The sequence below is a fragment of the Vombatus ursinus genome, unplaced genomic scaffold (assembly GCF_900497805.2).
Source record: "Vombatus ursinus unplaced genomic scaffold, bare-nosed wombat genome assembly UNPS02014786.1, whole genome shotgun sequence".
In the NCBI taxonomy this organism is placed as follows: domain Eukaryota; kingdom Metazoa; phylum Chordata; class Mammalia; order Diprotodontia; family Vombatidae; genus Vombatus; species Vombatus ursinus.
Window position 1 is genome coordinate 50,608,544 of NW_020954564.1, and position 16,018 is coordinate 50,624,561.

Sequence of the window (16,018 nt, forward strand, 5' to 3'; positions counted from 1 at the left end):
GTAGCGTTCAAGTCATCTGAGATGAAACTGATAATCCTTTGCCCAGATCCGGACCTTAACCCAGAACTCATCTCTGTGTTTTATTCATTAAGCCAGAAATAAAATAGAACCTGACTGTCCAGAAATGAGGGGACTAGATGGATGAGATTGGGTTGTCATTGGGGATCAATTGGTCCCTATGGGTTTCACTTTAGCGATCTGCGGACAGGGTACTTGTAAAAGTGTAGATGAGTTTGTTCATTATGTGATTGCACGCCCAAGTTGTGTTCTGATTTTTTAAAAAGTGTTTGTGCTTCCTGTTGTAGTGGAGTTAATGTTTTTAGTGGGATTCTGTCAGAAATTTGTGAGGAAGATTGGGAGATGGCTCCTTTAGCCCTAGTGCTCTACTACCTTCTCCATGAAATAACCAATTTTAATAGATATTTTCAGGCTGAATATAAAATATTCTCCTCCTTCAAGGAGGAACGTTTGCATCTGAGTCTAGACCTTTTCCTGAAGAGGCACTATATTTCTAGAATCACATACTGAGGTCTAGAAGGGACCTCAGAAACCATCTAGTCCAGCCCCTTCATTTTACAGATGAGGAAACTGAGGACCAAGAGGTTAAGTAATTCGATCAAGATCACACAGGTAGTAAGAATCAGAGGTAGGATTTGAATCCAAGTCTCCTACTCCAGAGTCAGCGTTCCTTCCGCGTATTATACTGCCTACGATCGTTGGCTCGGGAGGTAGAAGGAGAGAGGAGAGTGGAGGGGAAGAGTTTGTTCCACGTGGTTTTGTGCTACCAGAAGCATTGCCTTCCCTACAGGGATCCCCTGCAAAACTTAGAGAGGGGAGGTGGCATTGTGGCTGCATATTCACCCCTAATATACAAAGTCTGTAGAAAATCAGGAAATAATTTCCTAGTTTTATGGGCAAAAGGAACTGCTAAATGAGAATTGTATCCAACCTGTTCTACAGCACTGCTGACCCCTGATTGGCTTCCTAACAGAGGCAAGGGCAGGAAGGAAGTTTCATTCATTCATTATTCATTCATTCATTCATTCATTCATTCTCAGAATTTCTGAGTTAGAATGGATCTCAGATGATATCTAGTTCAATTTATACCTCACTGAGAATCCCTTCTGTGCCATCCCCTCAAACAGCCTTTGCTTAAATTCCTCTGATTAGAGAACCTCTTGAGGCAATCTATTCCACTTTGAAATGGATCTATTTTCCTTGAGTCAACATCTTTCTCAGCAATTTCCACCCACTACTTCTACTTCTACTTTCTGAGGTGAAACAAAACAAATTGACCGCCCCCCATTCCACATAATACAATACATCTTCAAATACTTAAAGACGATTACTATGTCCTATCTGCTGCCTCAAGCCTTGATTCCCTACCTGCCCCCAAATTTATTAGTTACCTACTGTGTGTACTTGACACTGAGAAAGAGATATAAAATTAAGATAGGACATAGGCCCTGCCCTCATGGAGCTTCTAACCTAATAGGAGGACAAAATAGACAAAACTGTAATAAACAGCATTTTACAATCATGTTGCAAAACAAAGTACTACATGAGGTCTAAACAGTAAGGTCATTACTGGCCAGGAGTGGAAGGGTACTCATAGGAGATGGCATTTAAGTAAGGCTGCTTAAAAGTTGCAAGATACCGCTAGCAGGGAAGCCATTGGGAAATTGAATCTTAGCACTGAGGCCAGAGATTCAATGACAAAATGGTTTTTTGGATCATTAGTGCGGAGGAAGAGATTTTCATTTTTCTTGGTCCAACATTAATATTTAGTAAAGTGTTTATGTTACAATGGGCTTGCCTAACCAGTTGTGAACATATGTTTGGTTGGACACTACCCCTGTCAGCAGGCCTGAAAGCTGATTATGGCTTCCAGTGTTGTGCTCTGGCAAATCTATCTACTGTAAAAGGGCCAGTCCTTTTGGTAGGGATTTTTCAAAGGCTATAGGGAGGAAGTTTGGGGCATTAATTCTTCATCTATGATATCTCACCACCTACTCTATAAAATAGTTGTTTCAATATATACTTCCTAGGCCTCAATCAGGGCTGAGAGCCTGCCTCTATCCTCATGTAACTAATAAAGCCCATCTTATGATCTGTCAGAAATTGTTTTTGTTTTTGTTTTCCTGTCAAGACCTGTAATTTCATTCATGTTGAGAATACTGAATGTAAAAGAAATGTCCTTTACTAATAGAGACCATTATCTGGTCCACCTGTTTTAAGTCTTTTAGAACTGCCTCGGGCACCAATCAGGCAATACGCAGTCAATATGTGTCAGATATAGAACTTAGACCCAGGTCTATCTGACACTGAGGTCTGCTTTCTCTCTTCTAGCCTCTCGTCAGGTGTGGGGAGGAAGTTAAAGTTTCCATAGCTAGTCCCTCTCCCCACTAAGAGTTTCAGCATCTGCTGTGCCCAGGGCTCAGGTAACAACCTGGTCCTGAGAGTATCCTAGAAAGCACAAACTGTTTAGAGTCACGAGGGTACTTCCCCTTTCTCTGCTTGTACCTATGAGATGCTACATATACCTATGAGAATGCTATTGCTAACCATCTCTACTCTGTCCTCAGGTCCCTCCGCTGTGTCAGGTGCCATGAGGTTCAGCCGAAGACCAACCTGTCCTGACACTTCAATTGCTGCCAGCCTCCCCACGCCCCCTGTCCCACGTCACAGGAAGAGCCACAGCCTGGGAAACAAGTGGGTGACAGATCCAAACTGGTCCTTGAAGTTAATTGCAATGCCCCTCGGATTAAGCAGCTTGTAACCGTCGAATATTATCCTTTTCCACTCTTTTCCCACTAACTTTTAGTGATTTCTTTTAAGGGTTCTTAACCTTAAGAGTTTGTGAACTTGTTTTATAAAAATTTCTTTATTATTCAATATTTTATTTATTTTTCAATATGTATTTTGTTTTATCCATTGAAAAACATCATTCTGAGAAGGGATTCATAGGTTTTGCAAGATTGCCAAAGGGGTCCATCACACTCAAACAGGTTAAGAAGTCATGCTCTAGGATTTACTCACAGTTCCTGACTCTTCAGAAGCTCGTATATGTTCTCATCACAGTCCAGGAAATTAGACAATAGGATTTAGAGCTAGAAGAGACCTCAGCAGTCATCTTGTTCCCTTATTTTAAAGATGAAGAAACTGAGGCTCAGAAAAAGGAAGAGGTACTAGGTAACTGAGCTGGAATTTGCATCCCAATTGCCTGACTCTAAATCTTGGGCTTTTTCTATAACAGAGGGGTAGACTTGTGCAGAATGTAGATCTTTTCTAGTTTGGATACGTTTGTGATGGATACCACAATGCTAGTATTCATTAACCATTCTAAGGAGCCCAGAGTCTCCCCTTGGGAATTCCTTTGATACTCTCACACCTTCCTCTGCTATGAGCTCACTGCAGTGAGGGATTGAAGGATGTTTAGCCAATCCTTAGAAGAAGGTTAACTCCCAGCCTTAGTTGTAGCTTCTGGCCTTAGCAAGCTCCCTACCTGGCTTAGTAAAAATAATCTGGTTCAGAAGTTTACAGCAGGTCACTTAGACTCCATAGACCTTGTAGAATATTAAAGTTGGAAAAGAGCCTTAGGAACCTGTGGGTTCACCTACCAGATGCCAAACCTTCGTATCAGATCCATCAATTTCTAGTCTATCTGAATTCTTCAATTGTTTATTTATTCATTCATTCAATAAGAATGGATTAAGTGCCTACCATGGGGAAGGTCCTATACTCTGTACTGGAGATACAAAAGAGAAAAATAACAATTCTCCATCTTAGGGAGCTGACTATCTGCTAGAGAGACTACAGTATGCTAGGAAGGTATCACCCAGCACCAGAGCTCAAAGCCAGCCTGCCTTTCCTTGAACTTTTGTGTTCTATCATGCACAGTAGGGTCAGGAAATAGTACTAAAGAAATGCTAATGGCCTGCATCTGCAGGACTGACAACCTCTATCCAGGCCAAAAAATGCTCTCAGTAGGCCTTTATCAGCAGAAGTTTGGTGAATAGGATGGAAGATACCTTCATCAGTTAGCTGGAGCATCCTAGAATTTAGAACTGAAAGGGACCAGAGGATTTTAAGCTTGTTAGAACCAAAAAGATAACTGGATTTAGAATTGGAAGGAATCACTTGGTTCATAGGAGCATGGGATATAAAGAACCTTAAAGCTCATCTAATCCAAACCCCTCATTTTACAGATAAGGAAAACTGCAACCCAAAAAGGATCAATGACCTGCCCGGGTAAAGCAGGAGACTTTTTCTTTTTTTTGTAGTGCTGAAACTTGAACCCAGACCCTCTGAATTCAAATCCAGTGCTCTTTCCATTTTATCACAATTCAAGTTGACAGAGATCTCTACTCCAACTTTGTCATTTTGCAAATGAAGAAACAGAGGCCTAGGCAGGTGAAATAACTTAATAATAGCTAACATTTATATATTGCTTTAAAGTTTGCAAAGTGCTTTGCACATGTTATCTCAGTTGATCCTCACAACCCTGTAATTTACAGATAAAGAAACTGAGGCTGAGAGAAGTTAGGTTTTATAGCTAGTGTCTGAGGGAGGATTTGAACTCAGATCTTTCTGACTCCAAATCCAGCACTCTCTCACTGTATCACCTAGCTACCTGTGACTTACACAGTGTCACACATCCATTAAGTAGCAAAATCAGAATGCAGGCCTATGTCCTCCAAATCATAAAAAATAGAACTAGAAGGTACAACTAGGTTCTGATTAATGCAAATAATGAATCTTCTGAAGTAGTTACACTTCATATTATCTTTGGGCTAGAACCAATTACCATCTTTCACATAATCATAGCTTCAAAAATGCAAATTTGGGTACATAGGGCCACTTCAGGGGAAATTCTATATCCATACTAATTGGGACCTAACTATTTCTTAAAAGTGAAGTAGTCTAATCCCCAGGATTCAAACCCATGTCCTCTAATCCCAAATCATGTGACAGTGGAGCTAGAAGGTGCCTAAAAGGTGACCTCGTTTAACCCCCTCACTTTACAGAGGAGTAGACTGAGGCCCAGCTAGGAGAATTGACCTAAGTCACACATGAGTTAAACAACAAAGCTAGGATTCAAACCCATACCTTCTTACTCCAAATCATAGGAATAAGAGCTAGAAGTTACCTTAGAGATGATCTAGTCTAATCTCATTTTACAGAGGAGGAAACTGAGGCCCAGGGAAGAGATGTGACTTGCCCCAAATCCTACAAGTAGTAAGGAGCAGATTGGGGTTGAAACCCAAGTTTTTGACTGGGCTCTTTCCACTGTCAGGAAAGATCCCTGTGGCTGTTAGGCCCTGGGTGCCTGGACAAATCTGCATTGGAGACCAGAGAGAGGACTGGATGATGATAATGTAGATGCCTAAGGGCTTCTGCCTTTTTTCTCCCTTTCCAGTATGATGTGTCAGTTCAGTGTAGTTGAGAGTAAAAGTGCAACGTTCCCATCGGAGAGACCTCGTCACCTGCTGGATGACAGTGTTCTAGAGCCCCACAGTCCAGGCAGGGGCCAGGGCCGGGGCCTGCCCCTCACCTCCTCTGCTGTCACCAATGGACTCTCCTTAGGTAAGACTCCCCCGGCCTAGGGGCAGGCGGGACGCAAACTGTTTGCTCCATGTCTGTCTCTGTGTGTCACTGTGGAAAGCACAATGATGCCTGTCCCTTCAGCCAAGCTCAGTCTCCTGACCCCAAAGGTGTATCACTTAGGGAGCATTCTGGCACCTCTTAGCACCTCCTCCCTTACCTTGGACCTGGGCCTGGGCAGTATGAGGCTGTTCTGTGATCTCCTTCCTGAGCCTTTCCCCTCCTGCCAGATGTGTTCATCTGGGCCCAGGCTAGGTACAGTTGTGCTTCAGTCAGGGCAGACGTTACATTGCCAAAAATCAAAACTAAAAAAATACTGGCCATAAGCCATGAGCTTATTAAGAAGCTTCTGTAATATCAGCCACACTGGCCAGATGCCAAAGATGGCAACCCTAACCAGGAGCTATTGATGGCCTTAGAGAAACCACCTCTCAGAGGGAGCAGCGATAGCAGGAGATGGCCAGACTCCCAAGACAGTTCTGGACTGAGTTCACAGACTCAGCCATCATCAGTACAGCCCAGCAGACCAGCCATGGCCCATTCTTTGGGAGCCTTACTCTAGCTCCTGTCCCTAACCTGGAACACAGGAAGCAAACTGTTATTATTCTCAGAAGGAATTCTTAGTTAGCATCCTCAGCTGGGGCTAGAGTACTTACCAGCCTCCAAGTTCTACCCCAAGAAGCTGCCTGAGACCTCTGAGCACAGAGTCTAAGCCAGAGGAAATCTCAGGAGTGCCCTGTGCAAAGACAAGGGGAGCACTTTGGGGCACTTTGAGTTCCCTGTAGGCATCTGCTTTAGTTTTCCCTAAATAAGGAAACTTTAGATTCAAGTCTACAAGCATTTATTAAGCTTTTACTATATGCCAGGCATTGTGTTAAACATTAGGGATACAAAGAAAGGCAAAAATAGTCCCTGCCCTCAAAGAGCTAACAATCTGATGGTCTAATTTAGAGAAAGATTTTTCAAGTCAAATGGGCTTTTTTCGAACCTTTTAGGAAGAAGGTGGCTGTTGTGCCAATGGAAAGGAATCTGCCTATTGAGAGGGTGGGGATCAAGGCCTAAGAGCAGAGTGGAAAGGATGTCTAGATAAGCAGCTGACCAGAGTCTGTGGCCTAAGAATTGGGTGAGGACTGTGTGGGTTCCAGATTCAGGCCAGCAGCCAGATGCCCAGGCAGGGGTGGTTTGATTCTGATGACAGAACCTTCCATTCAGAACCTGCCAAGGGAATGTGGATCAGATGGATCATAACTGAAGCATCATTTGCTTTAAACAAGTGACCATCTTTTAGCTGTTTTTTTTCTCCTTCTTTGTCCCTACTGCTTCTATAATCTGTGTGCGTGCCTACCTGTCTGTCTATCTGTCTGTTTCTGCCTTCTATCCTCCCTCAGTGATCCAGCCCTCTGGTGAATAACTTCTCCCCCAGGGCAGGCAGTTGAATCTGGGGGGGAGAGTAGCAGACCCAGGAGCTCATGGGCTGAGAGCTGAGGGAGGACTGTCTCGTGTACAGTGGGAATCTAAGGGCTGATCAGATACGTAAGCACCCTGAGTTGCCACATCATGTAATTTTATTCGTCCTAAAAACTTGACAGCAAGGAATCAGATCACATTGGCAGGGCACAGGAGCCCTCATTATCATTCATTCTAGGGGTAGAGCCTATTCAAAGAGACAATCTGACACATAGGAGCTAAAATATCACCCCCACAATATAACATATGCTCTAGGAGCTGCATATCATCACAGTGAGGCTCCCTGTAATCTAATATAAGCCAAGAAGGTCCCCTCTTAGGTATTCTCTATAATAGAGAAATTGAGAAAGAACAAGTTACCATTTTTTAAAATCTGATTAATTGACAGGTTATCTTTTTTGATCAGTTCAATACTTCTACAATCTATGATTTGATTACCTTGATGTAGCTACCTCCTCATCTCCTACAGACCTCAACCCACCATGCCATAGAGGACTATCTTCATTAGTTGTTATGGCCTAGCCCTCTGATAAGTCCCTCTAGGTTCAGCTAAGGCTGGTCCTCAGATGGCAGACACAGTCTCTTACTGGCTAATATTCAAATATTTTTCCAGCTTGATAGGACCTACCAGAGCTTGTTCTCTGCTGGCCTGATCCTTTGGGAACACAACCCAAAAGATGGCAACATCATTTGATGACGCTGCCATCAGGCATCAGAGAAGGAGAAGATGGTTTTTTAAGGCCAGAAAACATTTTGTGGGAGCATCCTCTCCCCACCAATCTACTCAAAGGGAGTGTGAAGAGAAATGGGATTGAAAGGCCATGGTTTCCTCTTGTCTGCCCCTACCTTTGGATCCTGTGATTAAACAAGGTTTAGGATTCTGAATAGGATTAGAAACAGGACCTCTTGATTGACCATGGCCAAGTTGGAATCATTGAAATAGAAAATATTCCAAGCCTAGACTTGGGTTTCAGAAACTCCATGCAGAGGCAGAGAATGGGGAGGGGGAATTGGTGCTCAGTCACAGAGTACTCTGAGATGATGCTTGAGGTGAGCGAGTCCTCAAGGATGCAGTAAAATCTAAATTGGAGATAAACAAGACTTTCCCAAAAAAGGAACTTTCTAAGTTGAGTCAAAGGCCTAGACTTGCTATTAAATGTACAGAAAGGTGAGCCCTAGAGGAAAAGACTATATGGAGTGCAATACATTAACCACATTATTTTCCCTATCCCTTTTCTGAAGGAGTCTTTTAAGTGGTTTTAATGTAAAGATGAAATATCCTATTATCTTCATCGCCATTTCTAGACTTCTGTACCATCATTCCCCCCAGAGAAAAGTCATGTGGCATTTTAGTCTGGTTCTGATTCCTTGGCCTCTAAACAAGGACCTATGCCTCCAAGAGCCATTGTGGCGACCTGTCTTCCCATCCCTGTCCTGTGCTCCGCTCCTTTCTCTCTCCTTCTGACTTTCCTCTTTTTCTCTCTCCTTCTGCCTCCCCCCCATCTCTCTCTCTCTCTGTCTCTCTCTCTATCTATCTATCTCCCTTCCTCTTTTTCTCCCTCTCGCCTTCCCTCCCTTCTCATTCTTTTCTCCCCTCCTCTTCTTTTCCTCTCCTGATATTTCACCCCTCCTTTTCTTCCTTATCCCTAACCTAAGCTCTAGACCTGCCCAGGGTCCCCAGCAGTCCTACAGAATGAGAGGAGAGACAAGAACTTTGAGCCAAACAAGAGTGTCTTGTGGTCCTTTCTGGTGTCACCTTCTTTACCAACCTGCCCTACGAATCACGTCCAAAGGCCTTCCCTATACTCCTACACTTTGTCAGTATTGGTGAAGTCCTAGAAGAGGCACAGCCAAATGTGAGGAAGGGCATGACAGCTAGCTGAAAAGGAAATGATCAGAAATGATCAGTTTTCAGGTTGAGAAGCCTTGAGCTCCAGGTCAGGCACTGTGTTATAGTGCCCTCTACCCAGAAGATTTGCCACTGCAAGGGCAGAGGACATGACAGGCATGCTCTCATCTCCCTTGTGCTGTTTCCTCCATCCCTATTGCCTTAACTTAGTGATCTCACTCAGTGACTGCTAGAACCTAAATTTTTAAATAGTAGCCAGGTTAGATCAGGCCAAACAAATATAACGTTATCAAGGGATACAAATGTATTTAAGCCTGACTCTATCCTTGCCAACCCAGGTGAGGCTCTTTTTCACCTGAGGTATTAAGATCCTATAACCACCGACTAAGACTTGTTTAAGAGAACAGGGAAGATATTGTTGTCAAGAACACAGCTGTTGGTGACTTTGCTGACACAAAGTCATCATTTTCAAACCCTTTGCCTAAGACTTCAGGCAGCCCAATGCATAGTCTAACGCCCAAGACTTTTGTCAGGGACACATACAGAAAAGCTCTCTTAGGTAAACAGAATCCCCAGAGCCACCCTACTTTGATATGAAGTGGCCAAGGTGTCTTGCTGTCCTGTCCCTCTTTCCAATAAAATCGCTTCTATAACCACAGTATGAGAGATAGTTCCTTAAATAAATTCACAGAAATCTGAGATATTCTCTACTTTTATATGTTTCCTATAGGTAACCTCAAGGTAAGAGAAAGGTTAGTATTCTCAGCAAAATTATTGCCAATAGCTACTGCCTTGTGTTCCCATATCTAAAATGTCCTGCGTCCTTGATTGTGGCAATCCAAAGGTCCCCTCACACTCAATTACAAGAGGAAAGAGCTAACTCCTCACCACTGGCAGATTTCTAGATAAATCTAGTGTCCCCAATATTGGAAATACTAAGGCGGGAAAATGAGAATATGTGACCCAAGCACAGAGGGAGGTTTTAAGAGAAGGGCAACAAGAGGAAACAGAAAAAGCAATCAAACCACCATTCCTCATTCCCACCTCACTGTCACCCCTCAAAAAAGTATGTGACTTCTAAACCACTTCTCTAGAATTTAACAGGATGGATCTAGAACTCTGAATCTTCTCCAGCCCTGCCTGAGCACCTTCTTTTAGAATCCCCAAGGCCAGAGCATTAACACCGGCTGTGATGTGAAATGTTCATTTACCTATGTTCCTTTTCTAGGCAGTAGTGAAAGCTCAGAGTTTAGTGAAGAGCTGTCTTCAGGGCTGGAAAGGTGAGTGTGGGTTGAACACCCTGAGCTTCCTTCAGTCCCACCAGCAGGGACCTTCCTGTCTCCTTGGCCTGCCTTTAGGAATGGCATGGAACAGCCAATGTGTGTGCACTAAACCTATGGAATAGCTCTCAGGGACTGAAGAACGGTACAAAATCTCTTGAAAGCCATTAACGGGACTTCAAAAACTCAGCCACGTGCCTGTCTGTATGACTGTGTTCTCCCCAGGGGTCAGCACTTGGAACCAGAGATGAGGGTTACTGGGAAGCAAACGGAGATGCTTGCTGCAGTGGAAAGAGAGCAGGCTCTGAAGTCAGAGGGCTTCTTGCCTTTGACATTTGCTACCTATGTAACCTTCCAGAAGGGAGGCTTCTAGGAAGTAAACAGGGGAGGAAATGGAGGGAAGGATTTCCAGGATCATTCAAGGGAAGGGGAGATGAAAACAAGAAATTCCATCTTTTTTGGATCGAGGCTTAGTTGGCATCCACAGATCTGTTGGCAGGAACATATCCCAGAGTGTCTTGGATTGCTCTAGAGGGAATTAATCACCACTCCAAGGGAGGCAGGCTCCAAAGACCACCTGCCCTTCTCTGGGGAGCCCAGTCCCACTTTGCCAGCCTGGCTTTTATTATTTCTCCTGCCTGGGGCAAAAATGTGCAAAGCTCCCAGAGAAGAAGTATCCCAAGACAAGCCCTGAAATCTTTGCAACTTAGGTCCAACTCCCAGCTGGTAACAGCGGCAGGAGGAAACTTCAGGGGAGAACTTGGCCCAAGCCTCAGTTCCACTCACAACAGAAGGTTCTGCAAAGGGAAATCTCTCCCAAGACCAGCATTGTTTCCTCCAGCTCATAACAGAGGCAGAGTATTTACACTCACAGAGTCTGAGAGTTCCACTCGCCCCTGCTCTGATCAGAACACACACAGAGCAATATTGTGTTCGGTTCTGGGTGCTACATTTTAGGAACGACCCTGGCAATGTGGTTAAGTGACAAGAATGCTGACTGAAGCCAGAGGACCTCACTGGGCCTCAGTTTCTTCATCTATAAAATAATGGGGATGAATTCAATGAACTCTAGGGCCCCTTTCTGCTCTAAATCTATGACCCTGTTCTATCTGGAAAATATGTAGAGGAAAGAAATCACAATGGTGTAAAGGCCTGGAGTCCAGGCCATACCAGATCAGGTGAAGGAACTGGGCATGTTCCACCTGGAGGAAAGAAGACTTAGGGAGGAGAGTTGGGGAAGACACAAATTATCTTTAAGTATTATGAAAGGCTGTCATGCGGGAAAGAGAGTCTTTTTGTTCTGCCTGCCTAAGAGGACAGAAATGAGAACAATGGGTAGAAATTGCAAACAGGTTTTGGCTATCAAAAGGGCTGACGAGAGAGATAAGAACAACTCTAACACCATTAGTATCTGAGCGGTATTTTCCAGATGCTGATGCATGGCTTCAAATCATGAAGTACTAATAATCAAAATGAAAACCCAAAGGATAATGGGAGGACACATGGTGGGTGGAAGCAGGCTGAAGCATGTTACCAACAAAAACTTGCCCATGACAAGTGATATGTGTTTGTCCCAGGCAATGCCAACATGGCAGAGTAAGGGAAGGGGTGGGGCTGGCTCACTGTAGCCATAAAAGAATGTCGGGTAAGGCAGGGGGGGGCCTCATGAGAATTAACCACCACCTTTCATTCTAGTATACCTTTGGCTTTAGAAGTGAGATCTTGAACTCTGTTTCTTACCTTCTCACCTTCTGCCTTACCCCCTCTGCACTTAGTATTCTAGACCTCATTGACCAGGCCCAAAAAAGCCTGAGTTATTTTCTGAAATAGTGACTCAGACCATTGCCTCTTTTCATCCAGGAGCCTCTTTCCCTAAGACTCAGTTGCTTTCCTGTTGATTCCCACTTGTAGGCCAGGAATATAACATCAAAAGGACATCATCAAGGATGTGTATTCCTGGAAAAGAAGTTGGGTCAATTATTTAATGAAAATGAGAAATAAAAGATAGCTTAGGTAGAGCATTGGTTCTTCTGAGATATGAAATGAAACAAAGAAAGGCCTCCAGAAGGTTGGATGGAAATTCTGTAGAAGATTATATAAAGACATTGGCAAGAATTATACAGAATAAGAAATGTAATCTGGACTTGTATCTATGAGGTAGATTTATGCCCAAATTCATAGTGATTCTGAACTTATGCTAGTTATGAAATGGCTTATCCTTATGCCCCCAGTTAAAGAGCAAAACTCTCTAACAATGGGCTGGGGGTTGAGCTCCCAGCCCTGCTTTAGGAAAAGTACCTCTTTCCTATGCAGCTCCCAATACACCCTCATACCACAAACAAAGGGCCATCTGGCAACAAAAGGACAAGGTTGACCACAGTTGTTTATGAAAAATAATACATAATCCAGCAAATGTTTTCTTTAACAGAATAAATTTAAGAAACAGACAAATGAAAATAGTGCTGGGATGAGACAGGGCTCACCCAATGTTCTTCTCTCTGCCCTCTGAGCATAGCATTAGGTACATGCTGCTTGCCTTCACACGCCCATGTTATCAAATGACTGAGCCTCCTACTTCACTGAGAAGACACAGAGACCACGTGCGATGGAATCCCTCAGCTCCTCCGCACCATCATCCCTTCTTTTCCTTATTCCTTCTAGGCTCAGAAGTAGAATCTTCCCCTACTACTGACTACAATTAATCCCTCTACCTACAGCCTTCATCCCATTTCCTCCAAGGCCTTGCTCCATTGTCATCCTTGCTTTCTGACACGTCTTAAATCTCTCCTTTGTCACTGATTCCTTCCCATTTATCTACAATTGTGTTCATATTGCCCCAATTCTAATAAGCCTTCTTCTGATTCTTCTTGAAAAATCATCCCAAATTTAAAAAAAAAAAACACGGGAAGAGGAGTACAGAGTCTGCCAGCTGCAGGCTAGTGAGCTTGCCTTTGATTCCTGGGAAATTTTTAAAATGCATCGTTAAAGAAATGGTTAGTAAGCACCTAAAAAGAGAAGTAATGAGCACGAAATCTAGAATGACTTTATCAATAACAGGTCAGCCAGCCTTATTTTATATCCTTTTTTGACAGAGTCACAAAAATAGTAAATATTATATAGTTTACCTAGCTTTTGCAAAGCATTTGAAAAAGTATCTTATACGATCCTTGTGGGAAAGATGAACAGACATGAACTAAACAACAATACAGTTACACAGATTCAGAAGTGATTGGTTGGCTAAATTTTAAAAGAGCTCAGGCTTTAATGACTTAATGTCGACTTCACAGGAGCCTTCCAGGGGAGTGCACCACTGACCTGAGGGTTGGCCTGTACTAGCTAACATTTGTGTCAATAACTTGGATAGAATCATAGATCAGTCAATCAACAAACACTTATTAAGTGCATACTACCACATTGCCAAGATAGTGCAAAATGCTGAGGATGCAAAGACAAAAGTGAAACAGAATGACCTTGATCTCAAGGAGTTTAAATTCTATTAGGGAAGAAAGCACATGTGTATGTTTACATATACATATGCATACATACACACATTAATATATACACATGTATATACATATATAAATATATGTGTGTAGTATATATGCACACTCATCTACACACATATACCTATATGTGTATATATATTTACATACATATCACATAAACACATGTATGTATATATGCATATTACAAATAAACATTTCTATAATAGATGCAAGACAATGGACAAGCACCAGTAGTAGTAGGATCATGAAGAAGGGGTTACTTGAACCTCTAAGTCATGAAGTAAATTAGGAATTTTGAGATGTGGATGTGAGAAGGAAAAAGATGGGAAATGTTTTATATAGATGGCATGCTCATCAAATTTTCAGATGACACACAGCTGAATTGGATAGCTAACAGACTGGCTAGAGCATTCAGCTAAAAAAAGGAAAATTAAATGAAATAAATATCAAGTCTTACACTTGCTTCAAAAAATCAGCTTGACAACAGGTTTCTCTGATAAAAGTCTCATGTCAAGATACATAAGGAACTGATTTAAATTTATAAGATTAAAAGCAGCAATTTCTCAGTAGAGAAATAATCAAAAGATACAAAGAGGCAGTTTTCAAAGGAAGAAATCTAAGCTATCATTAACTATCTGGGGAAAAAATGCTCCAGATCACTAATATTTAGAGAAATGCACACTTAAACATCTTTGAGATTCTGGTTTATATTCTTTAGATTGACAAAGATAACAAAAGAGGAAAAATGTCAAATAATGGAAGGGGTGTAGGAAAATGGGCACACTAAAGTACTGTTGGTGGAGCTATGAATTGGTCTAATCAGTCTGGAAAGCAATTTGGAACTAGAGCCAAAAAGTTACTAAATCCTGCATACCTTTTGACCCAGTTGTACCATTATTAAGCCTATGCTCCAAAAAAGTGGAGAAGAACCCATATGTAAAAAAAAAAAAGTATTGATAGCAGCTCTCTTCGTAGTAGCACAAAACTTGAAGTTAGGGGACACTAATCTACTGGAGAATGGCAAAACATGATATGTGAATGCAATGGACTGTTATTGTACTATAAGAAATCACAAAGTGGACAGTTTCAGAGGAAACTGGAAAGACTTCTATGAACTGATACAGAGTGAAGTGAGCAAAACTAGGAGGACTATTTATACAATTACAACTTTCTAGAGAAAAATGACTTTGCAAGACTTTAAAACTCTCATCACTGCAATGATTAAACAATGAGTTCAGAGGACTGCAAATGAAACCCACCCAGCTCCTGCCCAAAAGTGATGGACTTAAACGAAGAATGTGACATGCATTTTTGGACATGGCCAATGGGTAATTTATTTTGCTGGACTGTGCATGTTTATTATGAGGGTTTAATTACTTTTTATTTACTTGGAAAGCAATGGAAGAGGAGTATTAAGTGCTTGGAAAAATTTTTAAATAAACTCTACAAGTGCCAGATGAGAGGAAACGTAGTTATATAGCAGTTTGTCTGGAAAAGGCCTGGTAATTTTAGGGAACTACAAACTCATTGTGAGTCATCAGTGTGATGTGCAGCCAAAAAGATAATGTTATCTCGGTATGCATTAAGAGGTATAGCTTCTAGTAGTAAGGATGTGATATTCCTTCTTTAGTCTGCCTTGGACAGACTTTCTGGAATGCTGGGCTTAGTTCTGGGTACCACATTGATAAGCTAGAGACTGTGCTCTAGGGAAGGACCACCAAAAAGGTGAAAAGCCTTAGCTCCATGTCATACCAAGATCAGTTAAGGAGTGAGGGATGTTTAACCTAGAGGAAAGAACATTCTGGGGAGGTGGAGTAGGAAGAATAGATGGAGGAACATGATTAAGTGTGTTCAGGTATTTGAAGGACTTCATGTGGAAAAGGGATTATTCTGTTTGGTGCCAGAGGGCAGAATCAGGAGCAATGGGAAGAAGTTAGAAAGAGGCAAGTCTACATTTGATGTCAGGAGAAAATGCCCTAATAATCAGAGCTATCTAAAAATGGAATGGTCTGCTGTGGGAGATGGTGGGTTTTCCCTCACTGGAGGTCCTCAAGCAGAGCCTGAATGGCCACTTGCTGGGTAGTTTTTAGTGGGTATTCCTTTGGAGTATGAGTGGACTAGATGGCAAGTGAGGTCCCTTCCCACTCTCAATTCTGAGATTATGTGATTCTCTCCCATCCATCTAACCATCCCATCTCTTTCCTCCCTTTCCCTGATAGACTTCTGGGGGTGTGGGGGGGGGGAAATATCTCTAATAATGCCTCTACCTCTTCACTGCCTACTTTCTCCTCAACCCTTTGCAGTCCAGCGTT

The 16,018-nt window shown here is 42.4% G+C and overlaps 1 protein-coding gene across 5 annotated transcripts in view; it reads left to right on the forward strand.

The window, feature by feature from the left end:
* Positions 1-16,018, forward strand: part of LOC114047106 (ras-specific guanine nucleotide-releasing factor RalGPS1) — a 490,091-nt gene that overhangs the window by 440,502 nt on the left and 33,571 nt on the right. For 3 of the 5 annotated variants that reach the window (XM_027867839.1, XM_027867838.1, XM_027867840.1), the window contains exons 11-13: positions 2,586-2,712; positions 5,420-5,586; positions 10,149-10,200. In XM_027867839.1, the coding sequence (XP_027723640.1) occupies positions 2,586-2,712; positions 5,420-5,586; positions 10,149-10,200 (346 nt within the window). Of the gene's footprint in view, positions 1-2,585; positions 2,713-3,543; positions 3,547-5,419; positions 5,587-10,148; positions 10,201-16,018 lie in introns of all 5 variants that reach the window. The other 2 variants (XM_027867842.1, XM_027867841.1) reach the window with 2 other exon arrangements.